Here is a 25673-nt window from a genome sequence, read left to right as displayed (position 1 = left end):
CCACCACCTTTAGTGGCTACTATTAAATTCAGAAGAGAACTGATTCTTGGAGTCTCCAAGGTGGGTCTTGACTATTAAATGACTGCTACTCTCTTTGCACAATCGTTACTGACACTCATTTCTTGCTCTCCCAAAATTCCATATCTGACCTACATGTGACCAATTTTTTACCAAAAAGCTTTTAGTGATGGAATGTCCTATTCATCAAGAGTGGTAGGGTTATCTCTAAACTTCAAAGCCCAGGATAAGATCCCTTAAAAAAAAAAAATTATTCAGTTAAAGTATCATTTGGAGCCAGCCCTTCTCTTAGAACATAAAAAGACAACTTTAATTATATTTTGAGCTACCATTCCAAGTTAGGATGAGAAAAATTTCAAAACATACCTTCTAAATGAGAGAACAAATAAATTAGAAACCAAAAGAGACAGGTGTGAAATGATCTCATAGTTCACTGAGAGATGAGGAGGACAGGAGCATCACAACAGCAAAGAAGGAAAGGAAAAGGGAAACTGACTGAAAACACTTGCATTCATATTCTCGCCAAGCGCAGGTAGTCAGTCTGAAGAAATAAGTGGGATTCAGGCTGAGAGAGTAAGAATCTTGATTACTTCTAGACGATAACTTAGAACTAGCTTCACAATGAAATTCTCTCGACTCTCTGCTCCCCCACTGGTTTGCTTCTGCTTTGGGCCACATGCCCCAATTAGCCTGGTGCCATATTTGTCCTGCACACACATGCTTCTTCCGTCAGCCTGTGAGCTCCTGGGGCAGGGCCTGGACCTACTTTCTTACTCTGTCCCACACAAGAATCAACCTACAGCAGGTGCTTAGTAAATGACCAACAAGTTGAATTTTAAATGGACAACTGTTATAGGAGAGGGTTGAGAGAAAAATTCATTAATCAATCATGTAGACAAACACTGTAAAATACACAGGTTTCTAATCACAGTTCCGCATCTCAAGATACCTCTATACCCTTCAGAGCCAAGAAACAAAAGCAAAACTGCTTTTGGATGGACTCCGACAGGGATCTAAGTTCAGTGTCAAAGTCTTGCCTTTGAAGTCCCAACTTTCCCAGTGATATATATAAAAACAACAATAAGGAACTGCATAAGAGTTTTTCATATAAAAATAGTGATTTAAAAAAAATAGAAAATGATCATTCCAGTCTATAGTTATATTCTTTCACAGCTCTGATTCTTTTCCCAAGTTAGTCACATCTTAACTGGGCTCTATCCCAATTCTGCCTCCTCTGACATTTTTGCAGCTTGGTGGTAATAATCCAGAATCAGAAAAACAAACCAATTCAACAAAAACGTACTGAAAACCTATGTTTTCTCTGCAAAGTCCCAGCGATCTATAGAGAAAGGACAGTTCTTCCCTGTAAGAATATTCCACTTGAGTAAAGGCAAAGGATAAAACTGAAGAAAAGAGATCACCAATGGAGCAAGGGATAAGAAACAGGAACAAGAAAGATGCTAACAACTTACTGAGCTTCTTTCCCAAGCCAGGCATTTCTTACCTTCTATCTTACTGACTCCATCTGACAGCCATACACCAAGAAATCAAAGCTCATAGCCAAGCTTCTGAAATGTCACATACCTCAAAGTAGAGCTGGATGTAAAGCTGACCTGAGTGCTAGCAAAGTGTGATGTGGGAGAAACACACCCTGAACCGCAGTTTCAATGGCAGTGACCAACGATAAGACACCACAGAAACCACTCAGGAGAACAGCCCAGGGGACACCCAGGATTGCCAAGCTCCTAAAATCACATGTTACAAGAGGTGCCGAACAGTGACATGGGTACATTACCACATGCTTAACTTCAGGGAGAACTTGCAGAGATTCGAATTCTTTAACTTTCGCAGGATCCACATCTTCCTCCAGTTCCCATGTACTTTCTTCGTAAGGCAGTGAGCACCACTTCACCAGGTAATGCGTCACTTCCTAGTGGGAAATGGGAGAGACACTTACATTCTTTCTACTACATTACAGGAATCAGTCCTACACTGACAGACCTATGAAAACCTCCCTACAATACAGCACGCGAATGCCACGAGAACAAGGACCACATGCTAACGAAACGTGCAAAATATCTTCGGCAAGCAGCAAAGACACTTTGTAAGAGTCGAAACAGCAAAATACCCACCTCTCCGGTTTCTGCATCCTTGGTGTGGGCCACCTCCAAGATGCGATCAACCTCCACGTAGTCTGGGTTGAACAAGTCTTCGTCAGGCTAAGGCAAACAAAAAAGAAGAGCTAAGAAGTGTCCCCCAACCCTCCAACCCAGCATCCAGTGTTTTAAGTGACCCCCCCCCCCCCCGCCAACTGGGCCCCATTGGGCGGGAAACACAGAATGAAAAGGTTCGCTTGAAAATAAAAGTCACCTCACCGACATTTCTTTACTGTCCCCAAATCCTCCTCTTCAGGACTGAATTTAAAGAAACGACGACACCTTACAGGTTGCCCCACCAGGGTGAGATTTTCCTGTTGGTCGTTACAGTACTGAGCAAAAATCAGCACAAGGAGGATTTCCAGAGATATCCCTCGGAAATCCAGAATTATAATTTGTTTTTCTTCTTAATACCAATAATAATAACAGTTAATATTGGAAGGAGGCATGGAAGGAGCTTCAGGGGTACTGATAATGTTTTATTTCCCGATCTAGGTGCTGGTTACACAGGAGTGTTTATTTTGCAAAAATTCACTGAGCTGTACCCTTAGGACTGCTTACTGTTAAACACACTATGCTTCAAAAAAAAAAAAAAGCGTACTTACAAAATAATAAGATTTAGAAATATTTAATGTGTGTCCAGTGCTTTCATTTTAGCCTATGAGCTACTTTATGGAGTAGCAGGTGTCGTAATTATCTTTACAGATGAGAAAACTGACTCAGAGAGGTTAAATAAGTACCGTGACCAAGGTTGCAAAGCCACGTGAATCAGAACATTTACCCGGGTCTTTCTTGCCCAGAAGCCCTCCTCCTGAAGTGCAGGAATGTTCTTATTACCCCTTAAGCTAGAAGGCACTTTAGGAGCCGTCTAGTTTCATCTTCCAATCAACGCAGGAACACTTTTTTTTACAGCATCCCTGCAAATCCACCCTTGGATTCAATTATCCCCGTGTTCAGGAATTTATTGCCCTCTGAGACCTGACCCACTGCCAAGACAGCTTTACTTCTGCCTGTTCAGTAGTAGCATCATGATCTTTATCATTATTACTATTAAATTACAGCCTAATTTTCCTCCTGTAACTGACTCATTGGTGTGAACTGCTTCCTCTAGAGCAGCAGTAACCAAGTTGATTCGTCCCTATCGGAACACCTCCCTAACCCCAGGTGTTCAATGTTCTTCAGATGCCACATTTCTAGATCCCTTGGTGATGCAGAGCTAACCTTTGTGGAATAGTGACTACGGGTCGGGCACCATGCTTAGCACTTCTATCAACACTGTGTCATTTAATCCTCCCAGGTAGTCTGTGAGGGTGATAGTATTAGTACTGATTTACATAAACGGAGGATACTGAGTCTGAAGGAGCTACTGCAATTTGCCCAAGGCAAACCGCTATCAGGTCATTTTCCCCACTCCAAAGTTGTAAAGATCTTTAAAATACCAATGTGTGACATTACATTTACTTATTGCCATTTTCATTATTTCATTCATCCTCGCCTGTCCAGGTAAACCTGAACTTTGATTCTGTCATTTATTCTCCCAGCACTGGGTCTGGTGTTGAGGAGTCAGGGTCTCACAGGCCTCCAGCCCTGTGGGGCGTGGGAACTCACAGCCTTTCCAACCCCACTCTCCTTCACACGCGCCCCTGGCTACCTCATAAAGCGGCTGGAAATAATGGGTATGAAGAAGCTCTATTCAAAACTAGGTTATTATTTATTTCATAAGAATATCATTTACGCAAGTTATTAACAAAAATGTTGACGAGGTCAAGACTGAAGGCAGCGTTACAGCAACTACTCCCCACTCTCACTCCTCGTTCCTTTCATGACGGCCTCCAATCTTCTCAAAAGCCTTTCCTTCCCCAAGGGTATGAATTCCCATTACAGTATTTCTACACATCCTAACACAATGTTCTATTCCCAACCAAGGGGAAAAAAATCATTCCCTTGGGAATAAATCAGAAACCAGATTCATGGGGCTTTGTAGGCTACATTAAGTAGTTTGGAATTTATTCCAAGACAACAGGAAGTGCTGAAGGGTCTGGAGTAGGAGTGGCATAGAAAACCCTCCTCCCTTACCTGGGCACAAACACATGGTGACTGAGCGCTGACCCTGCGCCTAGTACCACAGATAGGAAGTACCACGAGGAAGGCGTGGCCCTGTCTGTCTCGCAGGGCTCAAAATGGAAGACACAGACACGTAAACAAGTCACTACACTGCAAATGCTCGCTAAAATAGAGGCGTGAATAAGAAGTTCCAGGAACCGAGGGAGAGTATCCAACAGGGCTTCAGGATGGTTTTTCCAATTCTAGTCCTTCCTTTCCAATTCTCTACAGAGGAACAATGCCATAAAACACCGTTCTCACAGGCTTTACAACAATCCTGGAGAGGCCTGGGGCCAAACGTTAAGGCTAAAGAAAAAGGACTCCATATTGGGACAAAAAGAACACTTATTGACATTATCCTAAAATAGTTTTTCGTCATTTGCGGAAAAGGAGTACAGCATGAACAATGAATTGGTAAGAATGTGCAGCAATCTGCTAAAATTTGATGGCATCTCGGTGCACTCTTAAGGTCTAGTATTTGTGACTACATTTAAAAAATAATTTTTATTGTTTTCTTCATAAGTTATCTGTATAAAATCTGTTAAAGAAAATAGAAATCACCACAATCCCATCAAATGGAGAAAATTACGTCATCATTTTCACATACACTCAGACATTTTCTATGCATTATTATGGTGATTCTTCTCTCTTGTACCCCCCAAAAATGGAACTGTCTCATATAAGAGCTTGACATTTTCAACTAACAATAGTTAACGTCACTAAGCCTCTTCCTATGACGTTAATAATTGTCCTCCAATATCATTTTTACTAGCTGCATAGTACTGCATTCTGTGGGATGTATCATAATTTAACAAGTGTCTATTAACTAACATTTTGTTTGTTTTCAATTTTTCACCAATACAAACAACTGTTTATCATAGCTAAGTCTTTGCACAAAGACTTGATAGCTTCCTTAAAATAAATGGTGGAAACAGAACCGCTGGGACAAAGGATAGGCAAATATTGAGACATGTGATGTCTGTTGTCATCCTGCGTTCCTGATAGGTCATCCTAAGTTATGCTCCCAACCAGTGACGACGACAGCGTCTCTTCCCTACACCTTCACCAGCAGTGGAAAATACTTATGTTTAAAACCTTCAAATATTTGATAAGTGAAAACTAGAAGATTCCCATTTTAATTTGCATTTCTTTGACTGCTAGTGAAACTGACTACATTTTTGTATGGTTGATAAGTAATTTTCCCCTCTTTTCTGAATTCCCCATTAATTTGTCCATTGTTTTTCTATTTGGGATTTTGTAATTTTCTTTTTGAACTATAAGAGCATTTCTTATCATTAAAGCTATTTGTCATGTGTATATGTATGTGTATCATGCATGTGTGTATGCAAATATAAATAAGGTTTCCATACTGGAATAAGAAGAATGTATGCCTTGTATGTATGTGTGCATGTACGTAATTAGGGAATACGTCTATGTACATTATGTACTTACTTAAAGATTTATTTGTGGTATTTTCTAACTTACAGGCACTACAGATGTTTTGATATCCAAATCCATCAATCCTTCCTCTTGCTGTAGGTACCATACTTAGAAATACCCAAGTTTATATATTTATTTACTTACTTTCTAACATTTTAGCTTTGTTTTTATTTTTTACACCCAAACTTTAAGTCTTCTTGGAATTGCCCTTTTGGGGAGGGGAGAGGAGGAAATGAAAGAACTGTGTGCACATGCCTTCTGTGTGTACATTCTGCCCTAGAACGTGACCTAGATGCACGTTCTTATGAGTTATCAGTTTATAAGGTTTGATCCTTATTCCTTGGTGGATAATTTGTTTTCTTTGGCTTAAATCTGGACAAATCTTGTCACAAATCAGCAGGCACCTGAGCAATAGATCTACACAGGACTTCAACTTTAAGAAACTTAAACCCGGTATTTAATACTACAAGAAAAGCAGTGATCAAATTAGTAAACATTGCTTCACCTCAGTAAAAATGTGCTTCATCTGGGCTTGTTTATTCCTAAATCGCTTGATCTTCTGTGCGATGCGAGGATCCTTTTCGAGTTCTTCCATTGTGGCCCATTTACAGTGTAAGTAGGAACTATCCAAAGACACACAAATTGTGAGACAAGCACAGAACCAGCAAACCATCAAGCGTTAAAGTGTTTCAATAACCGGGTGACCGTCTAACACAGCAGCAGTGGAGTGACTTGCTGTGGAACTGCTGTGGACTGGGCTTAGAAGGGCCTTGCCCTTCAGGACTAAAACAGAATACAAAACAATGCAGCAATTCCAAGCAATTCTGTGGCTTCTAGAGAAACTGGCTCAGAGCAGAGGGAGGGCAGGTATAGGCAGGCCATCGTTAATGCACATTAGTGAAAGTGGGCACACAGCAGAGAAAGAAAGAAAAACCCAAGTGGGTAGAAAAGTATAGGCTATAGGACCGTGGTTCTCCACTCTGGGTGCAAATGGGAACTGCAGAGGGAGATTTTAAAACACACCAATCCTGGGTTTCCCTGGTGGCGCAGTGGTTGAGAGTCCACCTGCCAATGCAGGGGACACGGGTTCGTGCCCCAGTCCAGGATGATCCCACATGCCGCGGAGCGGCTGGGCCCGTGAGCCATGGCCGCTGAGTCTGCGCGTCTGGAGCCTGTGCTCCGCAATGGGAGAGGCCACAACAGTGAGAGGCCCACGTACCACACAAAAAAATATATATTAAAACACACCAATCCTTGAGAACTACTCCCAGAGTATGAGCCAATGGGTCTCGAGTGCAGCAAGGGCTTCAGTAGTTTTAAAAGGCTCTCCAGGTGATTCTATACGCAGCCAAAGTAAAGCACTGCCGCCTAAGGTGAACTTGAGCCAGTCAAGGTCTGTGGGTCATGCCTTAGGGGCCGTTCTTGGAAAATATAAAAGATAATGGTGTGATGAAAGAAGAAAGTTCCATTCATTTAAAATACACATACAAATAATACATTAAATAGACGTACAAATTCCTGTACTTGACGTAGAACAGCTCCAAGTCGAATGGCGGTTCTCCCGGGTGAACCTGTAACCAAAAGCAAGCAGTTATCAGCCCAGGTCCCCATGGATCACCCTTATGTGTCAAACGAAAAAGGTAAATCAATACTTCTTCCTGGTTTTAGAACATATTTCTCAAGGACATTTTCATTTTCCCAGGTCTTTTTCTGACAGGTCTGGAGCAGGCTTTCTAAAGGCTGAACACACAGTAAGCTGTAAGGTTAGAAAAAAACAAAAATGATCCTCCTGGTGTCATTCTTAGGCCCAGGCTGGGAGAGCATTCAGCTGATAAAGCCAAACTGGCCCAGGGCTCTGAGAGCTGCTGCAGAAGTGAGAACATGCATTTCCGGCGTCCTCCCAACCGTCCCCCACAAACTCCAGTGATGTTCACTCTCAAAGTAAGGAAGTGTACTTTCATAAACACTTGAAGTAAAGATGAAACTATGCCTTCACTGGCACCGGCACACTCTTTCACACCAGAAATTTTCTCTAGAGGTTCTCTACACAGCCCTGAGATGTTGAAAGGAAAAGATGTTTTCATTGGGAGTCTTTTCCCATCTCTTCTTCTTGGCCCTCTGATGACTTTCAGTGGGCTATGGCAACTAAAGGATCAATACCTTTTGCTAGGATCATAAGGAAAAAAAACATCGGTTTGGGCCATACTCAAATATTTCAGAATTTTATGTCTTAAAATCATTCACGGAGGTGAAAATAAGTGTCAACTAGCCAAACAGTGCTCTTGCCTAGCTCTCAGTCCAGCCAAGAATGACCACTCCAGAAACATCTCTCCACAGAGGGTGTAAACTGCGCTAGTGATATACAAGCCAGAAACATCAGCCACGAACCTCCTGGACAGTCTTAGATGCCAGGATCTTCTCAATGATGTTTGCGTCGTCTTCTGGAGGCTCCTGGAGATGGAGGTTAAAGAGAGAGACAATTACGGCACCACAGGAGCCATGAAATAATTCTAGAAGAAATACTGTAATAGGCACTACTTTGTCCAAAAGTTCACGTTTGAGTACTGAGGTCTCCCTCCTATCAGCCCACAGAGTGATCAAAAGATCACACACATTCTAACCTCTGGGCAGAACACCCTATCACCTTCCCCTCCCAAGTGAGCAGGGAAGTTATTCTGCTTCTTGATTTACTTCAGATTCTTCATTTCAGATCTGCCTTTAGCATCATTAAAATTGACCCTAAGACTTCCCTTCTCTGCCAAAACTGCTTACATGTTGCTGCATAATTTTCAGAAAGGCCTAACACAGAAGAGTCTGGGGGCTTTAGTATCAGAGGGTCCCAATTCTGACACAGTCCAGCTATTGACTTTGGGCTAGTCAATTAACACCTCTTAGTTCCAAGTCTATTAAAACAGGAGTTAAAAACACATATCTCACTGGGTTACTGGGAGGATAAAACGGCATGTGAAAACATTTTTTGGACAGTAAGCGCTATGCAAATGCAAAGTATAATTATTCTTTACTAAATTGTACCATCTTTCCCCTCTGTACCTGGAAATGGCTTTCTGTTTCACTGATCATCCACTGACTACAAATCCCAACTGGAAACAAATTAATTCCTTCCTTTCTGCCCTAGATACACATCAACATTTCCTAATCGCCATGAAATCTCTTTCTACAGAGTATTTGACTTAAAAAAAAAAACTGCATTTAAAACACAATGAACTTAAAAAAGGATGCACTGGATCTACAAATATTTCTTTAAAATTTTATTTTGTTTTAACTTTATATAAAGGGTGTCATGGTGGATGTAATCTTCTTTAACTTAATATGATATTGCCAATATTCATCCATGTTGTTCATGTTGCTTTAGCCATTCAATTTTAATGCTGTGTAATATTCTATTGTATTAATAAACCAGAGTCTATTTGTCTTCTTCCTTTGATGGACATAAAAAAAAAAAAAAGGATGCATTGGGTCACAACTCTCCTGTTAAATGTTCTTCCTCGGACTTTATTTGGGCAGTTTTATTTCCATCGTTTCATATGCACTACATAACCTTACCAGATCCAGTATTTATCACAATATGAGATTTAGAACAGTATATGAAAAGAACACTCATCACAACAACCCTAACTCTCAAAATAACTATTTGGGTTCCTTATCAGAACTTTCCAAAAGGATGGTTTATGCTGCACCTCACTGCCCATTCTAGGGCTCAACTGTCCCAAAGTCATACCATTACAGAAAACATATTTTCTAAGAACTTAAATGAAGCTTTTCCCAGAAAGGTGATGGTAAAAAAAGATGAGTAGGGCGGATGGCAGAAAAGAAGTATGGGAATCAGCAGGCACTGACAGATGCTCCCAAAGGCTACAAATATTTATTACGCCCCCCCGGACACATGGCATTGTGAAGTTAATCCAAAATGACAAGTCTTTCCCACTGCTCAACCAGAAGACAAGTGAACTGGGCCTACCATACAATAGAAGGATGGGGCGGGATACAGACTAAGCTTTTGTGTTCCTGTCAGTATGTTTCTTCTGCTTGATTCTTCTGCACCAGTAAGAAAAGGAGAAGGAGGCAGTTTACTGTGGATTGCCCGTCTTCTCCCACCACAATATAAGCCTTGTGAGGGCAGGGATCTTTATTTCTTTTACTCACTAATGTAGCTAGATACCTTGAAAAAGCCAGGCAACAGTGGGTGATCAGTGAATATTGGTTGAATGCTAAACGACAGGGAAGAGGAAAAGAGACACAGATGGAAATACACAAGGGAAGATAAAGCATTATTCTTGATCTACATCATGTGATTAAAAAGTCTCCCCCTTCTCCATATACCAGGACTTATCTTCTAATGTACAGACGGTAACAGCAAAGGGCCCAAGCTAGATGTACTTTCCTGAGCAGTAAAATCACTACCCCAACCTTGCAGCCAAACAGAGCTCTGACTATGACAGGTGGACGGCGAACAAAGGAACAGGGGCTGGGTTACAAGAAACTAGATTAATGAACCAACTTCCTTCCTAACTTCCTACTTCATTTCCTTCCTAAATTTCTCCCACATTATTTATTGAGTGCCTTTTGTGTTTATGCACTGGTCTTATAGAAATAAATGAGCTACAGTCTTCATCATCAAGGAACTGCCAGACATGCTAACATAATGCTTTAAGTGAGGTATGGCATACATACAGCATGCAGAGATCTCAAGTGTACAGTTGTTGAAGTTTAAGTCCCACCAAGATCAAGTTATATAACATTTCCAACATCCTGGAAGACCCTCTTGCCCCTACTGGAAGTAACCACTATTCAGACTTCTACCATCATTGATTAGTTCTGCCTATTATTAAGTTTCACGTAAATGGAATCATATTGTGTGTGGTCCATTCTCCTGTATTACTGCGTAGTATTTTATTGTATAAATACACCACCATTTATCCATTCTATTGCTGAGGAATATTTGGGTTGCTTTCAATGTTCACATAAATGCACTCATTTACCGTGGATATAACACAGGAGTGGAATTGCTAGGTTATGAGGTTGGTTATATGTTTAGGTTTTTTTTGTCTTTTTTAAAAAAAATAGATTTATTTATTTATTTTTGGCTGTGCTGGGTCTTCCTTGCTGCGCATGGGCTTTCTCTAGTTGCGGTGAGCAGGGACTACTCTTTGTTGCAGCGCGTGGGCTTCTCATTGAGGTGGCTTCTCTTGCTGCGGAGCGCAGGCTCTAGGCATGCGGGCTCAGTAGTTGTGGCTCGCGGGCTCTAGAGCGCAGGCTCAGTAGTTGTGGTGCACGGACTTAGTTGCTCCAAGGCATGTGGGATCTTCCCGGACCAGGGCTCAAAGCCGTGTCCCCTGCATTGGCAGGTGGATTCTTAACCACTGCGCCACCAGGGAAGCCCGTGTTTAGTTTTAATGGATATTGTCAGAACTCTTCCCAAAGTGGCTGTAACAATTTTTACATCCAACAGCAGTGTATGGGAGTTGCAACTGACTTGACACTGTCAGTCTTGAAAATTTTAGCCATTCCCAGTGGATGTGCATCATCATCTCTTTGATTCACATTTCCCTGATAACCAAGGATGCTGAGCATCTTTTCATATGCTTACTGGCCATATGGATATCCTCACTGTGAAGCTCCTGTTCAAGTCATTTGCCTATTTTAAAAATTGTCCTTTTCTCTGATTGGCAAGAGTTCTTTATATTTGCGAGAGTTTAATATATATCTTTATTTCTCAATAAGAGTCCTCTGTCACAATCCATACAAACATTTCCTACCAATCTATGGTTTGCATTTTCAACCTGTAAATGTATCTTCTGATGAACAGAAGTTCTATATAATCCACCTTATCAATCTTTTCTCTTATGTATTTTTGTGCTCTGTTTAAGGAATCTTTGCTGCCACCAATGTTATTCACTAAGCCATATATGTGGTTGTAAATCTTCTTGTAGCCACATTAAAAAACAGATGAACTCGATTTTAACAATATTTTATTTAAACTAATATACCCCAAATATTATCATTTCAATATGTAATCAATGTAAAATTATTAATGGAATAGTTTACATTATTTTTCTCACACTAACTCTTTAAAAATCTACTGTGTATTTCACTTACAGCACATCTCAATTCAGACTAGGTATATTTCAAGTGCTTAATAGCCACACACAGCTAAGTACAAGCCATGCTGGGCAGTACATACCACTCTATTTTGTTCCATTGGTCTATTTGTTCTTATGGCAACACTACCCTGTCTTCATTGTGGCTTGATTACAAAGTCTGGATTATGGTAAGTATTCCAATTTCTTGGAAAAGTTCTTCCTTTTCAAGACTGCCTTGGCTAATCTAGGTCTTTTGTACTTCCATCATCAATTTCTATCAGAAAAACACCCTGCTTAGATTTTGACTGGGACTGAACTACATAGACATCTTCACAATATTGAATATATGTATGTCATATATTGCTCTATTTATTTAGGTCTTCTTTAATTTCTTTCAGCAATGTTTTTCATAGAGAAGGCTTGTATCCTCTGAGAGTTATTACAGGGTATCTAATACCTTGATACTATTATAAATGGTATTTTACAATTTTCCTTTCCTGATTTGATGTTGCTTGTTTATATAAATAGTTTTGTTTTGTTTTTTTTACTATATTGTAAATGGTGCCAATACATTTGCTCGACACAAGGTTACCACAAACCTTCAATTTGTTAAAAAAAAGTGCAATATCTGTGAAGTGCAATAAAGTGAACAGCAATAAAATGAGGCATGCCTGTATTTTTTCTTTCATTAATTAATTAATTAATTTTTGGCTGCGTTGGGTCTTCGTTGCTGCACGTGGGCTTTCTCTCTAGTTGCGGCGATCGGGGGCTACTCTTCGTTGCGGTGCACGGGCTCCTCATTGAGGTGGCTTCTCTTTGTTGTGGAGCTCAGGCTCTAGGTGAATGGGCTTCAGTAGTTGTGGCACGCAGGCTCAGTAGTTGTGGCGCACAGGCTTAGTTGCTCCAAGGCATGGGGGATCTTCCCAGACCAGGGCTCAAACCTGTGACCCCTGCATTGGCAGGCAGATTCTTAACCACTGTGCCACCAGGGAAGTCCTGTATTTTTTCTTTTTCCTTAGTTCAGTAGCCAGGACCTCCAGTGTATTTCTGAATATAAATGAGAATAATAGAATCTTTTTCTTACTCCCAAATTCAGAGGGAAAGTATTCAATACTGCACCATTTAATATAATATTAGCTGTCAGTTTTTATCTACTGACTTTTAAGATGTTCTTTCAGTATTTAGTTTTCTACAGTTTAAGATATGCTTAGTATGGTTTTCTTTTTTACATTTTTCCTGCTTGGGGGTTACCTGACATTGAATGTACTGGCGGATATATTCATCAGTTTATGGGAATTTCTCGTCATTCACTTTATCTTCAAACACTCCTCTGATTCACTCTCTCCTCCACGTCTAGGACTCTAATCAGATATGTATGTGTTAGTCCTTTTCACTGCACCCCAATTGTCTCTTTATCCATTTATGCTTTGCTCTGTTCTTTCCATTCTTTTTTCTGTGTGCCAGTTTAGAAACTTTGTTGATCTGTCTTCAAAGTCACCAATCTTATCTTCTCCTGTATCTAATCTGCTTTTAAACTCATCCACTGTGTTCTGAATTTTATAAATTGAAAATTTCAGTTTTACAGTGTTGATCTGATTCTCTTTATAGATTCAATTCTCTGTTGGAATTCTTTACTTTAGAACTTATTTTGTCCATCTTTTCCTCTAATTTCTTTAACATATTAATCATGGTTATTTAAAAGTTCTTTTCTGCCAACTCTGTTATCTGGATCATCTGGGGTCTGCTTCTATTAACATATTTATTTTCTTGATTTTCAGTCAATTTCCCAGCCTTTTCGAATGCCTAATAATTTTTTACTGTTGAGTGTCGAGTACTGTGATGCGTACTCATCGAATGATGAGTACTGTGAATAGTGTGAATAAAAGAATCTTAGCAGCTCCAAACAATATCTTCTACTACAAGTGTTTCCTATTTTCTCTTATACAAACAGGGAGAAGGAGTGGGTCCCATTGGTCCAATCAGGGACTGTTGGGTCAGGACTGGGTTACTGTTAAGATTCAGTCCATCTCTTGTTTTACCTGTTCCTTGAGTATGAATGTCCAAGGTCATTGACTGTAAGTCCAGCAGGTCTTTTTACTCCTGAGCCCTGAAGTCTCCAATTCCAAGCAGGTTAAAAATCTCTCTTAAAGGAGAGTCAGTATTTTTTGCAGTAGACCCATCCTTTTTTAGTGAGATTTTATCTCCTAAAAGTAACGTGAGACTGTGAGATTTCAATCTGCTTTCTGGCTGAGCCACTAACTTCTTGGGCTACCCCAGAATTCATCAAATGTCTCCAGGCGAAAGCTCCCTGTTTTGGGAATTCCTTTAATTTCCAATCATTTCATCAGCCCTGCATAATCAATCACCAGCAGGGTCAGATGGTTTCTCTTCAACCCAGAATAGTCTCTGTTTGGGCCCAGCCTGATCCTCAGCCCCTGCCCAGAATTGCAGAGTGCCTCCAGAGGAGAAACAGTCAGCAACTGTCAGCTCATCTAGGAATAGCTCTTCTCTGTCTGGAATTTTAGTTCATCTAATTCTTCTTGCTTCCACAGCTATCTGATGTCTTTAAAAATATGTCCTTTGCAATTTATCTTTTTTCCCCCCTTGCAGCAAGTGTTGGCCTGCCATGCCCTACTATATACGCTTATCTGAGAATAGAATCCTCCAACACTAACCCTTATTTTTGGAGTTCCCTAGGGCCTAGTTTTTGGGCTTTCTTTTCTTTTTTATCTATACTCATTCTCTTGGTGATCTCATCTGGTCTCATGGTTTTAAATACTGGCTACGTTGTGTTGGCTGCCATATTTATTTATCCTCTCCTATGATTACAGACTCTTGTATCTAATTGTTACTTGTCATCTCCACTTGAATATCTCAGAGATATTTCACACCTAAGATGTCCACAAACTAAACTCCTAGTCTCTTAGCCAACCCCCCACCCCTACCCCTTCTACCTACAGTTTTCCCCAGCTGAGTTAAGAGGAACTCTTTCCCTCTGGATGTTCAAACCAAAAATCCTGCTGTAATCCTGACTCTGTTCTTTCCTCTCCACACACCCTATCTCATCAGCCAAGAAATCCTGTTGAGTTTACCTTCGAAGTACATCAGGAATCCAGCCATTTCTCACCCCCTCCTCTGCTTCTACCCTGGTCGAAACCACCTTCATCTCTTACCCATATTATTCCCAACTGCCTCCTAAGTAGTCTCCCTGTTTCCACTCCTGTCCCACTGATCCATTCTCAACATGATGTTCAGAATGGCCCTTTTTATTAAGTCACTCTTTTGCTTAAACTGCTTAAAATGCTTTTCTTTTAATTTGGAGTAAAACCAAAAGTCTCCCAAAGGTCTACAGAAGCCCACAGGATGTGTACCCAACCTCTCATCTCCTCTGTCACCTTTCAGGTCTCCTTGTCCGTCCCTCATACACACCAGGCATGTTTCCACCTCCGGGACTCTGCTATTCCCTCTGCCTGAAACACTCTTCTCCCTATACGACTCCCTCACCCCTTCACTTCCTTCACTTCTTGGATCAAATATTACCTTTGTGAGGCCAACACTGACCACCCTACTTAAAACTGCAGGCTTCATTGCTGAATTCCGTATCACGCCTATCCTGATTTTTTTTTTCCCATACCACTTACCACCATTGACATACTACACAATTTTATTATTTTCAGATTGATTATCAGCCTATCCCTAGTTATTTCTACCCTTTGGAGGTTCTGGGCTTAGCCCTTTGGTTTTCCATCCCACGTAGGTTCAAAATCTGGCAAATATCTGGAGGAGGAGATCAGTTGTGTGTATGCTGCAGGCCTCCTCTCCATTTGCTGTAGGCTCCCTCCACGAGGGCAGGGATTTCTGTCTCTTTTGTTCCTTGATGTCATCTCCAGCACTTAGAACAGTCCTTGGCGCTCAACAGTGGTAGGTGCTCAATAAATATTTTTGAATAAATAATGTTAAGAGATTTTGCAATACAACATGGGAATAGTAGTATAAAGCAAGTGCTATGGGAACACAGAGCCAGAGTACCTGGACAAATGAGGAGAGGCTTTGGAAATGAGTTGGCTGTCTATTAGCATTAAACTTTGATAACTGCTGAGCACCTTTCCTACTTACTCCCAGTTCTGTATAACCCAGACTAGCAAGCAAGCATTCATACGTGTACACCCATGCTAAAAGAACAACTGTCTCTCCTCACCAGCAGGTTGCTTCAAATAGGCTCTTACTCTTACCTACCATGAAGAGCAGAAAAAGATGGTTTCCGATGATAGGATTTTGATTGCTCTCAGAGTTTTTAACTAGGACCAAATCCAAGGAAATGTTAACATGTGGATGAAGAAAGCACAGGACTTTATTCTGAGGATTAAAAGGATGGTGGGTTTAAAGCATTCTTCATTATAGAAAATTTTCAAGTAAAAATTAAGGTATTTGAAATAAAATTTCAATTTATTTTTTTGGCACTAGTTAAAGAATAGGGGGAAACACACTAGTATTAAAAAAAAACATCAATGGTTATCATCAAAATACTGGCAGCAGGTTTTTATCCTATCCTAATAAAAGGGAAAAAAGAGAGTAGCGTTTCCAAAATACACATCAAAGTAGGAAGAAAACTGGAAAATCAGGATTTTTTTTTTCCCCTAAACAGAGATTGTGCATAAGCATGACCATGTGTGTATAAACACTCAGTGTATACAGATACACACAGATATAAACCAAATCTGCTTGCCAAACGTACTTCCATGACAGCCATCTGTTCTCAACTGCTTGGAGTTTTCTCAAATTATCCTTCAAAGGAGACCATTTTAGTTCATTCACTTTCATGTCAGAAACTCATGAAATTAAAAATTTATTTTCTTAGGGAAAATTTCAAAAAATTTCAACCCACATACCCCCGACCCTCAACCAACCACCTGATTCACTTCTATTCAGCGAGCCGTAAGGAAAGGCTCTAGCAAGAAGAAGCAACTCCAAAACACAAGCATTTACCAAGTGCCATGGAAGGTCCAAAGTAGCATCCAACAAGGTGCCCAGTCTCAGGGGCTCACACTCAGTGAAAGCAAGATAAAACATATTGTTCTTAGAAATGTACCAGTGGTAAATTCTAATCAGTGTGACAGTAACTGTAAGTCCAGCAGCAAGAGTGCAGAAAGCAAGAATAGCTTGGATTTCACAGAACAGTAATGTTTTAGTTGGGCCTAAAGAATGGTGGCTCATAAGAGGACTGCAAACAGCAAGGAAACTCGAAATGCACCCAAAGGATGAAAGCACCAGGATATGGGAAGCGGGATGCAGACTTGGAACACTAAGGAACCAGTCTTAGTAGAGAAAAGCATTACACAGAATGAGGAGTGGGGATAAATGAGGGTAGACAGGTAGTATGCAGCCACATTCCTTAAAAAATCAGGCCGGAGTTTTGATCTAAAACAGGAGTTAAGAGGTAACCACCTTAGATTCTTGAGTGGGACACTGAAAAAAGCCAAAAACTTCTCTGGTATTATGGGAAAATGAGTCTAGTAATGGATTGGGAAGGACAGGGACCTGGGGCAGGGAACGACAAAAGTGCAAACTGTGGTCATTTGAACACTGGCCTCAGCACAATGGGTGGCAGCAGAAGCCAAGAGGAAACAAAGACAGGAGACAATCTGAGGAAAGACGCGGGGTGGGTGGGGAACAGTGGTGTGGCCAGCGGAGAAATGGGAAGAATGAAAACCATCCTCTCGGGCCGAGTGCATAGGAGCCTAAGCAGTGAATCACGCGGGCTGGTACAGAGCTAGAGCCATGCCAGCCAGAAGCCGCCCTGCCAAGGGGCCTGCCCACGGCTGTCGGTGTCAGAGTGAGAAGTGGATGAACACCAGTGGGGAAACTATGCCAGTATGAAGAACTGGAGAAAACAAGAGCCCGAGAAAAAAGAAAAACACTTCACTCTTGTCTTTCTAATCCAGGAGTTAAGAATCACACCTGTTTCTGTAATAAGTTTTAAGCATATTTATTCATTATTCACATATTAAATAAATACATGACAAGTACAACTGAACGCAAGTCTTTATGTTAGTTACCACCCAACACAAAGTACTACCTATGTTAGGTGAAAATTGTGATAAATTAAAAAGTGAGGCTTGTTTTGTAAAGGTTTACAATCTCATGGCGGGAACAGTCAGGAGTGATATTCAGAACAGAACAGCAGAGGCACTGATGAATCAGAACAGTCACAGGCTGTGAACAAGTGGTGGGAGGATTCTGGGGGACATCAGGCATAATATTATAAATACTCCACAAAACAGAAGAGGGAAAGTGTCATACTTTCATCTGAATAGTTCCTGGGGGTTAATGTAAATTTGACTTTATTGAAGCTCTTTCATGCCAGAGAGATACATAAAAAAAAAAAATTAAAAAAAAAAAAGATTATAAGCCCTACCCTAACGTAGCTCATGGCTTAGATGAAGGAAACAAAAACTGGCAGGTGTTTAAAGGACAGTGATGAAGTTAAACATATTAGAGTTAGACAGAGGAGGGGCACTTATCCCCAGCTCAGGGGGGTGCAGGGAGCTTCCTGAGGGAGGCAACAACTGCGGTCAGCTCGCCAGGCACGGGAAAAGACCAGACAAAGCAGAGGGCACCGTCTGCAAAGCAGCAGGAGCCGGCACAGGAGAACACCAGGAGTGGATGCCTCATTCACATTCAAGTCCTTCTGTCTCAAAGGCAAAATCATACAAACCACACAAACTGTAGGAGGCAAAAACGGAGACAGCCTTGGAAAAATCTATACACTAAATGTACCACAACCGTGAAAGTCTGTCTCAGTTCCAGGCACTGACATCAGTTTGACAAAGAATAAGAAGGCAAAGAGTCACTGTCAGGCTGGAAACATACTTCCAGCCCTAATCCCATGTACCAGCCAGGGGACGGGCCTCTAGACTCCGAAGCAGGGCTGTGCTAATCTGCCAGTCCTGAGTTAGACTGAATCATGCGTAAAGATGTTTTTAGCAACTCACCACTAGGTTAAGCACTGCTGAGGTTGCAATTTGGGGCTGGGACAGGGGCCAGCAGCCACATAAGTGGGCTGAGCGTGCCGATAAGACACTACAAAGAAAGCAAGGAGGTAGCAGTGGGGCCTTTTTGGTGCTGACTGCACACCCTTCTCTGCCCCAAGCTAAAGCCAGCAAGCAGGCAGACACCCTTTCAAAGGGCCTTGGGAGAAGGATGAAGGAAAAGCCTCATCTTCTCCCACTGATTTTCTGTGCCACTGGACACTTTGAGGATTGCTTGGAATCCTAGATGAGATCCCTGATTTCGGGGTTTTGTGTTGGCCTGGGAAATCTCTGTTCAGACCGCCCCCCCTCCCCAGGAAGCCCACTATGTAAAACAGGTGCAAGTGGAGGGCTCCACAGAGCACTGACCGTGCAATCCGCTCGACCCCACGCAGGCTGTCCAGTCTGCCCTGTGGTGCCTTGCTAAACATCAATGCCAAAACCTCGTATAGGGCCTCTTTCTTGTTTAAATTTAGTCACAATTTTTGAGCGTAATTAATGCAAATTCAGATTCCAGCTTATGTTTCACCACTATAAACTTTCTCTTTGCTGTACCCTTAAGAGGACAGAAAGAGCCTTGTTAGGATATATATAAATTTCCTGAACTATTTCTGTCTGATCAGCTAATGCTGCGCTTCAGGCACCAGGGGAGAAGACAGAACAACAACTGAAATATGGTTAATGACTTGGGCTAAATGGCTACTAGGAGAAAATAAAATCCTTTGGAGTGTTTTAACTACCAAACCAACCATAAAATCTCCAAGGAAGGGAAACCCACTGTAAAACAATGTAATCCTATCACTTGACAGCAGTCTTGCAAGGGCTATTCTTAACTATTGCTTGAAAAGTAGTATTATGTGAAAATGCATTACTCTGGAGGCAAGGTGGTTTACACAGATAAAGCATCATGAGCTCCAGTAGCCAGCCACACAGTGTCCAGGAGGAAGGACAGGTATCTGTGCTACTGCTGCACACGCAGAACATGAATCCTGCCAAGTCAGCAACAGCGACTCCATAACAAAAGACAGCCTGTGTCTCAGAACGTGCTGCCGGCAATGAGGCGCCTCCTACACGCACAGCCTGTTTCTTCTCTTGCTTCTGATTCCTCCTCCGTAAGCTCCCTGGCACAGACCTCCTCCTTCTCCACATTTACCCTCTGCCTTTCTAGCATCGGGGGTACCAGGTCCTAATGCTATCCTTTTCCTGCCTGATACTGCTGCCAATGGAAATTCCTAAACTGCATATACGGGCATCCTGCTTCTCTGCTCGAACCCATCGATGCCTCCTGCACCTCATTCAATCCACAGTATGAATGAAGGCCAAATACTTTAGCTGACAGCCAAAACCTGCATAACATGACTCTTCCTACCACTCCAGGCTCGTCTCCCACCACTCCTCAAATCAGACCCCACCACCTGGCCGAGCTCATCAAGCTGCCATACCACATCCTCTGGGACCATCAGGCTGTGAGGCTGTGGTCCACGTCAGAAATGCCTCCCCTAAAACCCTGACCTCCCTCTCCTATCCACTTTTCCTTCTGTGTAGCCACTGTAACCAGCAGCACAGACTTCTAAGACTGCACTTATCACAATATCAGCACAGCCATATGCCTCTTCTCCCAGATAAAACTCCCTGGAGGCAGGGACCATGCCTTGATACTCATCCTCGTATCCTAGGACCTGGCCCTGCAGTGGACTCTCAATACACATTTGTAATCCAACTCCCAACTGTAATTACCAGTTCATGTGATTCCATTCATGGAACAGCTATTTACTCTGTATCAGACTTTTACATTCTACTGGGAGAGACAAAGAAATAAAATGAAATCAGCAATCAGAACACAATTATAAGCTGTAATAAGAGCTATGAAAGAAACAAACAGGAGTGAAATAAACATTAGGATGAGGGGCAGGGATCTACTTTAAATGAAAGAGTCATGTAAAGCATACGGTAAAGAGCATTCCAGGCAAAAGGGACCCTACAGGCAAAGGCCAGTAGGTGGGGAAGAATTGCTAATTCATGGCATTAAAAGAGGCAAGTCTTTTAGCTGGAGAGTAATGAGAGAGATGGCGAAAAGCCATGTATCTGAAAAATGAATCTGGTGAATTAGGGCGAGTGTGATGACAGAGGGGCCTGCTAGGCACAGTGAGGAGTCTAAACTTTATTCTAAGTGCAACAGAAAGCCACCTGAAGGATAGAACCAGCAGTTAAGGTGATCTAACTTACGCATAAAAAAAGAGCCACAGTACAGCTCCATCAAGTAGTCAAAATGACTGTCCAGCCGAGGCCAGCAGCCCAATCTTAAGGCCGTACCTCTGCCTGCCAAGCCAGTGTAGAAGCTGAGAGGGCAGATGTCCGGCCGGCTCCAAGGACAGCGATGGTTTCCCCATCATCATCCACCACTTTGAAGTCCAGGTCCTCGTTGTATTTTCTGCGCTTCACTTGCCGTCCTGAGCGTCGTTTCTACAGGACAAACACACCCGCCAGAGAGACTATCTGTGAGTCAGAGGGAAAAGCTTGCACAAGGACACGCTCACCTACACTCACAGTCGTAGGAGACCTCTCTAACTTCACAAAAAGAATCTTCCCTAAATATAACTCTTTTCAGGACTAAATTCACTCAAAATGGGACCCAGGTGAGGGAGGGGATTTAAATCACCAGGATCCAGTGAGAAGAAGGTGTAGCCTCAGAATCCAAGGAAACGTGTTTTATGCATCATTGCTTCCCCCACCCCGCTTTCTGGAATCGGTTTCTATTCCAGTAAAACAGGGATGGGAAGTAACTTCATCATCTTTGAGGTCCCTTCCAGCATAGCTGGAAGCTCAGGGTTTATGACAGTGATTTAATCGTCATTTTGGTTTTGATTTTTTTTTTTTTTTTTGCCAAATTCACCATACTTACCATGTACTTCTAAACAACTAAATAATACCAATTTTATTAGGACTTATTTTGAGAATCTCCTAACACCCTTTGAAATGCAAGCAGACATCTTAAGTGAGACAAAATAAGATTCGTGACTCACCATGAAAGGACTCATCTATAATTAAGTAGCTTGTGACCTTTTAGAGAGAGAACATTCTACAACAAAGCAACCCAGTGGCTTTCCTCAAACAGAAAAACGCATGGTTCATCTCTACACACACATCATATCCAAGCAGTAGGAACCCTTCTGGGAACCATTCACCAGCTAGCTTACTCTTAGATACTTAAACCTTACAAGACAAAACGGAAAGCCAGACCTCACCCCACCTTATCATCTAAAAGATACCTCCTGGGGCTCTCTGTGTGTTCCCATCATTTCTTCACTGTGTCACCTCTATGACATTTAATTTTTCATGAGGGATTCCACATAAAAAGCTCTCCCCCCAATCCCACGTACAAATCACCATCCTAGAAACACTGAACCCCCTGCCAACTCCCATCAACCTGATGTACTTGCTGCTCTGCCTGTCAGGACACTTAAGAGCCACTAACCCAAGTTTACAGGCAGTGAAAGGGGGGGTCTCTGATCTGACACTCCAGATACTATTACTTATTTACCACTACGACCTTAGGAGCTGACACCTTCCTACAACGAAGATCACCTAGGAATCTATGAGGGTCCAGATGATTCTTTAAGGAGCAGTAAGTGGGCCTTACCCTAAATGGCCCCCATGCAGTAGCACAGCCCAGATAAACTGCTGTGGATGTCAGAGGAAACAGCACTCTCAAATATTAGAACTCACGTCCAAGAGAGGCAGCCTTAACTCAGACAGAAAATTCCTACCAATGTCCTGGGCACACTTTGACATGTTTTCAGAAATCTCACTTAGGTGGGCAACTCGTTTCCATGTTTCCTTACCATCTTGGCAAAATGAATCCATCCCTGGCTTTTCCAGCATCTGGGATTATGAAAGTGTCCTTGTGTAGACTGGCCCAGCACGCTGAGCCCTAAATGTATTACCTACACAGCAAAACAGGCCCTCTGAGCCTTACCTAGTTTGGATCACAACTTCACTTGCCACATTCACTCTTACTGCGGCCTAATATCATGCTACTTTGCAAGAAGGAAGCAAACACCACTAAAAAACTGGAAGATTATTAGTATAAGGACCAGGATGCTAAAGAAAAGCCTGTGGTCACCCACTAAAACACTGAAAGCCCAGCCCAGGTCTGTGTGCGAGAGATGCAGGCTGGAGACAGGGAGAGAGGACCAACAGGATCAGTGTCAGCAAGACGCCGCCCGGCAGCCGGAACGCCCACCAGGGCTTCCGGGCACAGCTGTACCTGGCTGTCTGCAGACTCAGTGGACTCCTCGGGACTCCGCAGGGATGGGTTCCGCAGGCCCTGATCCAGCTCTAAACTCTCCACTGTGGTTTCACTTTTCCTTTTTCCTTTCTTCTTTTTCTCCACTGGGGTTGGTCCTTGCTCCTTGCTACAAGGAGAAATTCAGAATTAAAACTGTGGGGCAGTTTTTAAAACTAAGATTTCTCATGTGATTACAGTTATGATAGCACATCCTGGAATTCCTGGGCCAGGATAGGCTTTAACGGAAAATCTACAAGAGTTTCTTCCCAGAATTTTGCCGAAATATGGGAAGAAACATCTACACAGGTTGATGCAAAATTCACTTTTTTTATACCCCCATCATGACTACTATAGATATGATTAATGTGACAAGAAATAAAATAATATGAACAACTCCAAAAAACCTCACTTTCTGTTTCACATAAATGTCTTCTCTAGGAAGTTTAATTGCTTCACAGATATTGAGAATCATCCACTTCCAATCTCCCTTTAAGTTACATGCGAAGATGTAACTTCAATCTCCCTAATCTGTCATCACCCTCTATTGAGAATGGTCTATGCGTACGAACTTGGAGTACTAGGAGCTCAAAACCGAAGACAACACTGCCCACCCCCTGAGGAGGTTGTAACGACAGAATTCCTACAGACCACCTAGAGCTATAGCCCAGTGCAGCAGATGGATGCTTCCTGAGAGAGGTGGAAATGGGCAAAGTCCATCCACCCTGAAAGGCCCTACTAAGATGGCAACATCTCTAATAAGCCTTTTCGGGCCCTGCTGGCTGATGAAATCCCTTTTCTACACTCCCAAGCACCTCAACTGCGCTTTGCATAAGGTATTCAAACTTTAATCTTTCACCAAAGTTAGTCATTACACGTGACACCAGGCTCAGAACCATAGAGGACCTGGGATCCTCTGCAGTGGCTCGATCAACATTTGCTGAATGGATGAATATTTTACACTTCTCTGAGCTGTCCTATCAGACTCTAAGTTCCCAGAGGACAGAGTATGCACTTGATTAAATTTTGTATTCCTCACAGTGAGCAGTCTTACACCTAAAACATACTAAGTATTCAATATTTACTGGATAGATAGATGGATTCATCAATGGATAGATACGATTACGTGTCATTGGGGAGATTTGGAAAAACACATTTGAGCAGAGATATACACGGAATTTTGATAGACAGAAAAACAGGAATAATAACAATTACAGCTAATTCGTATATAACACCTACTACATGCAGGCACCGTTCTCTAATCCTTTACATGGAGTATCTCCTTTACTCTTCACAACAACCTTATAAGGCAGATAGTATTATCATCTTAATTTTATCAAGAGGCACAGTGAGTTAAGATTTCCAGGGTAACATGGCTAGTAAATGGTAGAGAAAGTATTTAAACGAGGCATGCTCGTAACCACCATGGCATTCTTGGGGAATGGAAGAGTGTTAAAGGCACATTTAGTAAAAGACAGCCTGTGTGGCTGGATGACAGGGCAAGTGAACAGAAGCACCAAGTGATGGAGCTGGAAAGAAACCAGGAGTACACGAGGATAGAGAGCTGAGACTCACCCTGTGGGAAAAGGGCATGATGGCAAGCCCGGGCAAGAGGGAATGAAGACCTAGGCGAGATATGCTCAATGAAAACTCATCGGTGAAAAGGATTTGAAAGATCCAGCAGAAGTAGTACCAGTAAGTCTTGGCAGAACGTGGAGAATGAGGAAGAGCCACGATTACTGGTATTTCCCATCAGGTGAGTTACTGGAAAGTGTGGGGGAAGACAGGGACACCACCGGCCTTGTTCAGAGAAGGGAGATCCAATGGGATGAACCCGTAGCGGGATAGCACCCAGCAACAATGGAGAGCACCCATCACATGAGTGCAGACCCAACCCACCCTCGATTCCCTAGGCTGAAGACTGGCTTCCCTATCAGCAAAGTTCTTTATGAAAATTTTTTTGAGGAAATGAAACTCAAGGGATCCTGCCATTTTAGAGAACTGTACATTTTAACAAGAGACCTGTGCTCTCAAGCCAGGGGAAAAAGTACTTCTTATCAGTTTCAGGACAGGAGACTCAGGTAAAACAGTTTAAAAAGATGCCAAATTTTCACAGGAATATTTATCTCATGTTACATGGCTTCTCACTAAGAAAATTACATAGCAATTTATATTCTACAAAGCACTTACGTGCTTCTGTCTCATTGAACTGTTACAACCACGGTTCCGTGAGAGAGCCAGGGCAGATGAGCTTCATATTCCACATAAAGAAACAGGTTTAAAAGCAACAAAGGCCCCAAAGTTAGCAGCGGAGCAGAGGCCTGCGCTCAGCTCATGTGACTCAGCCTGTCACTGTTTATACCATATCATGTTTCCTGGCTCCTTTTTTTTTTTTTTTTTTTAGCCCCAGGCTCCCTTTCAATAAATGCAAAAACTTCAAATCTCCTTTAATCTTATTTGAATCTCAAAATTATGACCAAAAGAATTGTTAACAAAACATTCCAGTGACCCAAATATACAGAAAAATTCATAAACCCATAGT

General features: G+C 42.0%; 1 protein-coding gene across 3 annotated transcripts in view; it reads right to left on the bottom strand.

The window, feature by feature from the left end:
• The window catches only part of CHD6 (chromodomain helicase DNA binding protein 6), a 212693-nt gene that overhangs the window by 91034 nt on the left and 95986 nt on the right, over positions 1–25673 (bottom strand). For all 3 annotated transcript variants that reach the window (XM_004272856.4, XM_033433749.2, XM_049699558.1), the window contains 7 exons: positions 23114–23261; positions 21160–21309; positions 8106–8168; positions 7230–7288; positions 6223–6340; positions 2151–2237; positions 1814–1948 (listed from right to left, as the gene is read on the bottom strand). In XM_004272856.4, coding sequence (XP_004272904.1) covers positions 1814–1948; positions 2151–2237; positions 6223–6340; positions 7230–7288; positions 8106–8168; positions 21160–21309; positions 23114–23261 — 760 coding nt within the window. The remainder of the gene's footprint in view (positions 1–1813; positions 1949–2150; positions 2238–6222; positions 6341–7229; positions 7289–8105; positions 8169–21159; positions 21310–23113; positions 23262–25673) is intronic.

Source organism: Orcinus orca, chromosome 16 (assembly GCF_937001465.1).
Source record: "Orcinus orca chromosome 16, mOrcOrc1.1, whole genome shotgun sequence".
NCBI lineage: Eukaryota > Metazoa > Chordata > Mammalia > Artiodactyla > Delphinidae > Orcinus > Orcinus orca.
This window is presented reverse-complemented; position numbering and strand designations above follow the sequence as displayed.